The sequence below is a fragment of the Pocillopora verrucosa genome, chromosome 10 (assembly GCF_036669915.1).
Source record: "Pocillopora verrucosa isolate sample1 chromosome 10, ASM3666991v2, whole genome shotgun sequence".
NCBI lineage: Eukaryota > Metazoa > Cnidaria > Anthozoa > Scleractinia > Pocilloporidae > Pocillopora > Pocillopora verrucosa.
In genome coordinates this window covers 10,518,856-10,528,668 of record NC_089321.1, presented here as the reverse complement: position 1 = coordinate 10,528,668, position 9,813 = coordinate 10,518,856, and the positions used below count along the sequence as shown (strand labels likewise).

The 9,813-nt window shown below is 38.0% G+C and overlaps 1 protein-coding gene across 1 annotated transcript; it reads right to left on the bottom strand.

Moving 5' to 3' along the window:
* Positions 1 to 4,533: 4,533 nt before the first annotated feature.
* On the bottom strand, positions 4,534 to 9,803 carry LOC131780898 (homeobox protein Hox-B4). The gene is made up of 2 exons (XM_059097526.2): positions 9,381 to 9,803; positions 4,534 to 5,534 (listed from the first exon to the last, which is right to left on the bottom strand). The coding sequence occupies exons 1-2, from the start codon at positions 9,736 to 9,738 to the stop codon at positions 5,251 to 5,253; spliced, it is 642 nt and encodes a 213-aa protein (XP_058953509.2). The 5' UTR covers positions 9,739 to 9,803; the 3' UTR covers positions 4,534 to 5,250.
* Positions 9,804 to 9,813: the final 10 nt, after the last annotated feature.

The window sequence follows — 9,813 nt, the reverse complement described above, 5'->3', positions numbered from 1 at the left end:
TAGAACTCAAGATCGTAATTCAGTGGTATAGTTTCTCTATCTTATCTCAAAGTATAACATGATATGAATGGGATGGAGTTTTTTCCGAACTTTACAAGTTAAAACTAGTTTGCCTCTTTCGTGACCGTAAGACTTACTTGCAATTCAAACATCATTTTCCAATGCTAATCAAATCAAGAGGGACTTAAGCTCAGTATTTCAGAGTAGACTCCACCACGTGGCTGACAGAACACCGTAGTGAAGATTGGTCAGAATCGCAGTTCATTTAAAATTTTATATAAATGTCAAAGTTTTGGTGTTTTTCGAATTCATATTTTTAACAATGTATGTCAGAAATAGAACATTTTTTATTCTGGTTTGACAGATTCTCTAAACAGGATAATTGTGTTGTCAAAAATCATAAATAATCAACAACCTCTTCGCTATTATTCACATATCTAAAACAAATAAAAAACTTTAGGATCACTTTAGTCTAAAATAACGAAGGTGTTACGATGTGCTGTTTTTTTTTATCAGCCCACTGTTTTGGTTGGATCAAATCGTGGTAAAACATTCCAGTTTTCTAATTTCTAATTTTCATGGCAGTCGAAAATTATCGACGCCACGCTCTATATGGAGACATTTCCGACCTTACGTTGTACGTAGACATCTTAGAGGAGTTAAAAACTCTTTCATGCTTTTTCTCAAACTTTAAGAACCCAATTTAATGAAGTGTGACGTTGCAGCTTCCCAACCTATGAAAGGGTCTAATGTATTTCCTTATTAGTCTGCTGATCGAAGTGTAGCTTTTAGCAAACAGTCAAAGTGTTATGATCTTCCAGTTGAAAATAGAATAAATTTTTAGCACATCGTTCAAATTCCTTGAAGGACTCTGTATGACATAATCTTTCTCAAATTTACTTTGGAAACTGTTCACCTTGTTATGCCGCAGATGTACGCAGCAATGTATAGGAATTCGAATTATGTTATCTGCTGCTGCCAGAGAACCCAGGGGTAACTTTTTTCTTTGCAAAGTTAACATTAGTTTTATAATCAGTCGATGTCGATAATCTACATCGTATTGACAATCCTTTACATGTATCTTAGAAACGCAAATGAGGTGAAGCGACCATACAAGCACGTAGGTACGTGCTTACCTCCGGAAACCAAGGTAAAGTATGTTTTTATAAATTTTCAATCAGCGGAAGGGGTCGTCAGTGATAAAATCGGCTGGTTTGAAAGGTTTATAAAAGACGGAATTGCAAACATAACTTAGGGTATGTAGTGTTACACTCCTTACAAACCATTTATTTTCTCTTATCAACGACGGGACAAAGAAAAAAATCTCAGAATTTTCTGTTTATCCCAAGCTCGAGGCAAGACGAAAATATAGCCCGCTTTATCTCATTAACGACGCCAAACATTACCATCTTTCTGAGCTTGATATCTGTGTTAAAATCACTCAAGGCCATGCCTGTCTGCCTCGTGGACGCGATGTCAAAGCACAACGTTTAAAATTTACGAGATCAGCACGTTCAAATTGCGTAGGGTGCCACGTGCTATCCCTGAAAAGTCTTGATAGATTAATTTTCAATACGCATGAACCAATAACTGATGGTGGTTTAACTCATCATATAGAGCATCGGAGTGCGGAATCCGAAGGTCTGAGGTGCGATTGTTCAAATTATTCAAATCTTTTTTCTTCTGTGCCGTGCTCTCCAAAAGTAGAAGGGCACATCTATCTTAATTTCACAACCAAGCTCCGAAATTACCTTCTCTTTTGCTCTATTTATTCACAAGTCTTTAACTTGTTTGGTCACGAGTAGGAATGAAAACACGTGTTGCCTAACAAAGAGATTATCGATTCCTCCAAACCGCTAATCTCCGAGAATTTCACACTTTTGCCAAAAGTCAGAGGTCCCATTGATAACTTTTATATTTGTCTCAACACTTTCGTGACTTGTGGTTTCCACTGTGTATAGAACAACCTTTTTGCGTCTGACCTGACGGTATGTCAAACTTTTCGTGCGGCGTTTTCCGATCATTATAGTAAGGTTATTAATGAGCTTTTATTGTGTCTTTTTGTGATATGTATTGTTGGCTACCGATGGCTAACCCCGATTATCACCCTTATTGACAAAAGTCATTTTATCCCTTTTCCCTGTATGCGCTCCTAAATACATTTATCGTACGTAATTGTTCAGTTTCAAAACAGCCCGTCGAAAGGGAACTGGCCAAAAATACCTTGTTTCTGAGCGTTTAATTGCGTATTTAATTTCACATGATAACGACAGTACCTCGCCCATATTCAGTTCATTGAATATCTTCTTGGTATGTTTATTCACATCAAGAACTAAGTTGAAGTCGCGTGCCGAGATTAAAAATTAAGGCGGCTCGATTGTCGCCAGCTTCAAGCGATGATTTCGAAAAGGATAACCAGTAGACTGCCGTATGCCTAGTATAAGACAAACATTGATTCCCTTGTGTCCACTCTTCAAAGAGGTGTAGTCTTGACTGGTTTGCCACCCTGTCAGTCAGAACGATATACAACCTGGTTTTCCTTCTCCATTTAGGTCCCTATTTGTTTATAGTTTTGCGAGAAACTCCGGATGACCCTTCTGTTAATGTGATTTAAAAAGCACGTTTACTGATTTGACTTTCTTTTGGCGTAGCTGGTGAGCTTAGAGATCTTCAAGTAAATCTTTGGGGTTAAAACCAGTCTTGCTCTATTTGTGGCGAGCATGAGTATAATATGCGAACGGTTTTTCGTTACTGGATTGATCAGAAACGCTGTAGTCTTTGAATTTGGTACGTGATCAACAACTTTCAGCAACGGAAATATGATTTCAGTTCTATCAACAATAGTTTCACCAGCTAAGGGAGTATGGTCAGGACTGCCCTGGAGGATGAAAGTGTGCTTGCGTGCGTGCGTGTTTATCATTACTTTTTTTTGTTGACGTGCTTATGAAGCCAGGTTCACTCCTCGAGCAAAAAAGAAAGCATAGCGTGGAGAAAACTTAGAAAAAAATAGCCATTTGTTCATTTGGTATTAGTCAGAAATGGCAAGTCAAACTGGTCGATTTATTAAGAGAATTATTTCATTAATAATAAGTGCTGTCTTCCCAGATCGAGCAATTCCTAAATTGTATCCACCATTCTCATGCTCATGTTTTTTTTAAAAGCCTAGAGAGACCTCTGAAGCTGAAAACCTCTGTTAACATTGACAGTTTTGACCGGTTTTGACAGCTGGTTCTTAAAATATGTTATTATTTTTAGTACATCGGCTAGACTGGAAAGTTCTCTTAGGGCTGAAGCATCCATTGCCTCACTCGGCTGTCTCTGGGAGTTCTGCCATACCATACAAACAGCGTCGTCTTCGAAAATACATTGAGTGATGAGGTAAATACATATTTCGATACATGTACTTAGTTATGTTTGTTTTGGTGCAACCTCCATCTGATTGCGCGGAAGATGATGTGACAACAGTTGGATACCTGTCCAATGGGGAACAGATCTCTTTGGCAACACAACTAATTCTTCGTAAAATTGAAGATTCTTGATGGGCTTGCAATAGGTTACTTCGCCGGAAAATTGATATCTTTGAAACACCATCTGGCCCTCTGATTCGAGAGGTCACTGAGTTATAATTGTGCTATCATTCTCATTTTCCAAAAATATGGAGCAAACGATTTAGCTTATCGCTGCTAAATCTTGAACTAGCAATATGGATTTAGTCCGTTTCTCTAATGTGAAGAAAACTGGGATATGGACAGTGTGTTTTTTATAACGTGTTTATTTACCCCCCGAAAGCTTCAACATTGTTGTTGGTGTATCTCTTTGTATTACTATTGGATGCAATTGTTATTTTTTCTTTTTGCTTAAGCGTGTAAGAGCCACATCATAGAATGCAATCTTTAATTGTAATTAGACATCCTGGCGTTTGTTGTTGTTACTCTTGTGATGAGGATAAATAAATACATATTTTTTAAAAAAGACCTTACTGAATTTAGTAAAGTGGACAAGACTGCATTTGAAAATGTATCTATCAAATAAGATGGAAAATTGTTTCTCACACTATACAAGTAAGCAATTATGGAAGAGGTAGGAGTGGCAACATCAAATAACTTTTCATAGGTGTCTCGATCTTTCATTAAAAAATCGCGGTCATGATATTTCCTGTACGTGGATTGAAAATTGAGAATTAGTTGACATTATATGTTTGCCAAACTGATTCTCCCTTCGTACATGTGTCTTTTTCTTTTAAGAACGAATTGATAAAAGGAACTAATCTTCCAGCTTGTTGTTTCAATGATTTCGATTGATGTAGGATGTTGCCCAAACTATAAATGGATCCGATTGTTTCACAGTCACTTATCTAATATCTTAGCAGATATTTTGCAGCTCCACTGACGCATTTGCCTTCTTGAAGCGTGCGAAATCAAAGCGCGTCCTGACCCTTTTCGTTCTGCTTTTGCAAATACGTTGTTAAAATCTTCCTCGAACACCGAATAAATAGACAAGATATCTTCTGCCAGAGACACCCCCAAAATTTTCGCGTAAAAGAAATTGGCTTGAAAAGCACTTTTCAAACTTCTCTTTAATAAGAACGTGAGGCCTTAAGTTATCTACAATCCACTTTTCATAGCTTTTCATATAGGTAAGGCCCGAACGGATGTGGAACACAAGCATAGAGTCCAGACGTGTCATTTTGTTGGCATTTCATCGAACTTACTCAACAAGACAATCCATATGACCTGTTTTAGTTAACTTGAGATTTAATGACTGATCCATACTTAAATTTCGAGAGAACAGATTCATGATTGTATCACATACAATATTTCAAGACCAGCTCAATGAATGATTTCGTGGAACTCTGCAAAACCGTCGAAAGAACAGATGAAGCTACGATGAAAAGTGGAAAAATAAAAACTGAAAAAGTTTACGCGAATATTTATATAACTCTTTCTGTTATAATTTTCAAATTGTGGTTATCAGCCTATCAAGTTCCAAAATAAACGCTTTATGAAAGAACACAACGATAGCAATTTTTCAATGGGAGACACTAAGCTACGGACTTAATTGTTCCGTTTGCAGATCAGAACAATTTAATTTCCGATCATGTTCGACTTCAAAAGTAGTGTCAGGGCGAAGACTCTGAGCTTTTTCTTATATACCTTCTTTACACAGACCTACGTTTTTTCCTTCATATGAAACGTCTCATAACCGGTTCTGGGAGTCTAAATGTTAAAAAAGTGCATAACTTTTTTTTATTTACATTATCGGTTTCTCTTCGTCTGAACTTGTGCTCAATCTTTTTGATACCGGAGTTTTCTTTTCCAACCGTTTTCCTTTCACCCTCTTCCACTTCATTCTACGATTTTGAAACCAGACCTTAACTTGTCTTTCTGTCAAGTCCAAACTCACCGCGATCTCGTATCGTCTGAGCCTGGTTAAGTAATTATTCCTCTGAAATTCATTTTCCAGTTCTTGTATTTGATGTTTAGTGAAAGCTGTTCTTTCTTTCCTTTTCTTTCCGGTGGTTTTTCCGGCCTTTGCTGTTGAAAAGAAGACAGCACAGGAAATTTAGAATGTAATCTTCTGAAATTAACTCTTCAATTAAGTAAACACTGTTACGTCCCGGACGAAGAGAATACGCCAGAAGAATTTAAATCCTTCTATTAAGAATAACTTACTGACTACAGGGAGATCTTCCCTAACAAGCTCAGATGAACTTGGCTGAGATCTTCCAGCTAGCTATTAGAATAGCTTCAATGATGAGAGTCTTTGTAAAAGAAGAACAAAATTTGAATTTATGGTCAGGTTGTGAGCTCTGTAACAAGCATTCTTAATAGAGCAAGACTGATCTAAGTTTGTACCAAACTTCGAGCCATTTAGTCACAATGCATCCTTCACGACCTCTCTTCTTCTTTCTTTTTTTTTTTTTATCTTCATCAAGACTAAAATCCTCTTCATTCTCAGTTATATCAAAGCTTTTCTCTTGAAACAAGAGCTGATAAACTACTGGAGAGAACTGGAAATTTGTAGCTCTTCTATTGTATTGGACGAAGGGCTCTTTACAACTACGCTCTCGCTGCCAACTTTGAAAATAGTAGAATGCTAAATACTCAAAAATTTCTTCAGTTCGGGAACTCACTTCGAGTCGCAGTCCTCTTTGAGCAAAAAGAGGGTTTTTAGAAGAACGAGGCAAGGAAATGGAATGATTTAAAACTGAAGGGTTCAGGAAGTGAGTAACTAAAGTACAAAGTACGCTCGATTCGTGACCTTTTCCTGAAGAATGCAACTACGCCTTGTTATCCTTACTGCCCTGAGATGTCGTTGGGCGCATTACGTAGAAAAACCCCACTTTCTCATTTAGGTGTAATTTCGTCGGCCTCACCATAGAAGCAATGGATCCCTACAAAAATTATTGGAACCGAGAAACCAAGTATTTCGACAAGTGACCAGTTTACCATAATGAGTATGTGTTTTCTTGAAAGGGGGCAAGTTCAGACTCACTAAGGTTTAACAGAAGCTCCATGAATTTCTGCTTTTCACTATGGTGATTAATGAAGCCCCTCGGTAAGAGGGAGGAAAATATTAAGGTTGTCTTTATTTCTTACCGAAGAGGCTATCGCCTAGCACTCTTTGACCTTCTGGCGCAGTTTTTGCGGAACACTCCCTTTCGGTAAGCTCGTGCAATGGTATTAGTGATATGTTTCCATTTCGGAGAATCAGGTCTAAAACCTGGGAAAATTTTATGAATTTATCCCCATCTGATTAATTAGCGTCGAGAATAAACCTCCATAATGTATTGAACTGACTTATAGGAACAAATTCTTAGTAGTTGGAGATTGCTTTTATTTAAATTTTCCTTTGGAACAAAGCGTCTGTTCTTCAGCCTCTTTGAGGTGTGCGGCTCAGTTTTGGATCTCCAATTGCTGCCGCTATCCTCACTGCCAGAATCATGCATTGAAATGTTGGCATCATGAACCATAGAAACAAGTAAAATATCTTGCCATGTGAGTTTTGCAAATGATGCTGAAGGAAAATTGTGCTAATTATAGTTTTATGAATCACTGTGGTCACGTTCACAAAATTTGGCTGTGGAGACGACATTTACAAAATTACTTGTGCGAGATCAAAAATGCTTTTATCATTTAATTCTGTTTGTGTCAGCAAAAAACGGTGTGTTGGTTGAAAAATAGCCTGTAGTAAATGTAGTAATTGCTGTGTCTAGTTTCTTTCACGATTTCGAAAAGTAGAGGCAACAAGTTAAAATTGTGATTAACACAAATCGGTTTGTGAAGAGAATTCAACATTAATATAGTAACGATTCTCTCTAAAAAATTGTTATCTGATGAATTGATAAACATTTTTGTTGAAATAAGAGGATAGCTGAGAAGAGAGAACTCTCTTACTACCTCCTTGTAAGAATTGCAGAACGAAAGCGGTCAGTGATGAATGAAAAAACATATTTCCACGATACAAACCGAGGTCTTCTTGAAACTTGTAGGACAAGTTTAACTACTCCTCACCCGCGGCTTTAATGACAGAGATTTAATCGATCGAGAATACTCAAATTTGTGTCGTAAATAAAGACGTAACAGGAGCGAAGGAATCATGCACCTTCTTTCCTTCATCTGCACTCGAAACAAAATATGGTTTTAATAATGGAGGAACGTAATTCTACGAGTACAACTGTATACGCACACCAAAGTTTTTCTCTATTTGTAACTTGTTAGTCCAGATTTACGACTTGTTGGTCGCGGCCAAAGATTTCATCCGCAAAGCTTGTCAGTAGTTTAGGATTCCAAACACCGCTGTGGAGACCACAACTATGTAATCATCTTGTTTGCTATTAGCGCAAGCTTTGTGTGGGTTATTGCGGTTAAGACACGAGAATCAGAGGAAGGAGAGTTATTACACTAACCTGCCAAAGGACCCAAAACCTACTTACCAAATGCTTATCTATTTAGTACTCTTTAATCCTTTACAATCTCATCTTCAACAACTCTCCAACTAGAGCTCTAATCACCACCCTCTTCTAAATGACACCTTTGTGAACAAGATCAATCTTACTGAATTAAACTCACAACAGGGGGTTAAAAGAGGATAGTTAATTATGTAGAAACATTGGATAATTCGGCAAAAACCAATGGCAACAGCGACAATGAGTAAGCGAAAAAGTCGAAATAAAAAAATCCACGCTCTTACGAGCTGAGTTACCCCGAAACTGATCAAAACCCAAGATACGGTGCACCTCCACATTAGCTCCTAAGTTTGGTGAATCTATTATCTCTTCAGAAATTCCGGTGCATTTTCTCCCAACCAAAGTGTTTTTTGTTACCTTAATGACGTCGTTTTAGAGCTTAACGACTAAAGCTAATTAAAATGTTAATTTTGCCAAAATTCATCCTTATCTCAAAACGCTTCTCCTTGTTATTGGGAAATGACTAACAAAAACCTCAAGTGTCTTGCTTAAAAAATAGTCAAAGGGAATATCCCAAAGACCTTGGAAGTAGATATCGATGGAGCCAAAATCTCCATTTTATCATAAATGATCTTTAGTTCAATTTGTCAGTTTATAAAGTCGTGGCAATCGAGATGCACACGGGACTTGAAGATCCAGCCCCATAGCTTGGTCATATGTTGATGTTCTTTCGCACTTATCTTCAAAGATTCTTTAAACAAACTAAGTAACAACCAGTTTGAAGACAGATTCCAAGATCAATGAGTGATAGCATATATCACTGATAGTGAGCAGTTTCATTTTTACACAAGTAAGTCGAGGGAGAAGCACTTGACACTAAATGGTGGGAGAAGATTTAGAAGATACCAACCCTAAAGACATTCTTTAAATAAATTTGCTCAACTTTGTTGCATATTCCTCCTATGGCAGTATTTTCTAATAATCTTTATAGATACATGAAGAAAGGAATGAAATACTTTCGCACAGGATTGCATTTCTTAGATTTTCCCTGAAAAGCAAGACATTCATTTCTACACCATATCTAGTTCAACCAAAGTTTTAATATAAACTTCACCAAGCACCAAATAGGGATCAACTCATTCTTATCTAAAAGTACATAGCACATTTCCTTTAAGTGCTGATATTTACGCTTGTGGTCAAGAGCTGAGTTACAGAGGAGATTGAATCATTTTGTTATCCAGGGATACATTGAGAAAGATATGGAGAATCCGGCTACGAACTGTTGACAGTTTTTCAGCGACGACCGAATCGAAGTGCTCGCAGTTATGATACGATTTGCAAGTTAATGAACGTACAAACACATCTGAAGTAGGTGCCACTCAACGTGATAAATACTTGAATCGCAATAATAACACTTAAGAAGGTGTGATCTTTAAAAAACATTGATGAAAGCATCATATGAACTGATTACCTTGCTCAGAGCTCGGCAGTAACTGTGCAGAACCCTCCATGACTTGATGCGGGTGTTCCGGACGAGGATCCAACGTGCTTGGCTGCTGTGGAAGATGGTGCAACACTGGGGCTTCCTCTCTGGGACTCATCTCCATGTATCTTGGGTCTGCATAGTGCGTGAGCTGCGGTGGGATGTGACTATAGGAGGCTGAACTGCTGGGCTGATAGCTAGATACTGTTGGATATGCGTTATAGGAGAAACGAGAAGGGGGACCATACACACACGGAGGGTGCGACAACGGTGGCGGATTGTGTGTTTCGTGTGGCGCAACAGGGTACGGAGGCCTGTTGTAGTTGAATCCTCGTGGGTACATCATATGAAGTTGTCCCTTTGGCTATTCCTGGTCAGTTCCTCGAGCTCGCCAGACAAACACGATTTGCATCAAGCGCGT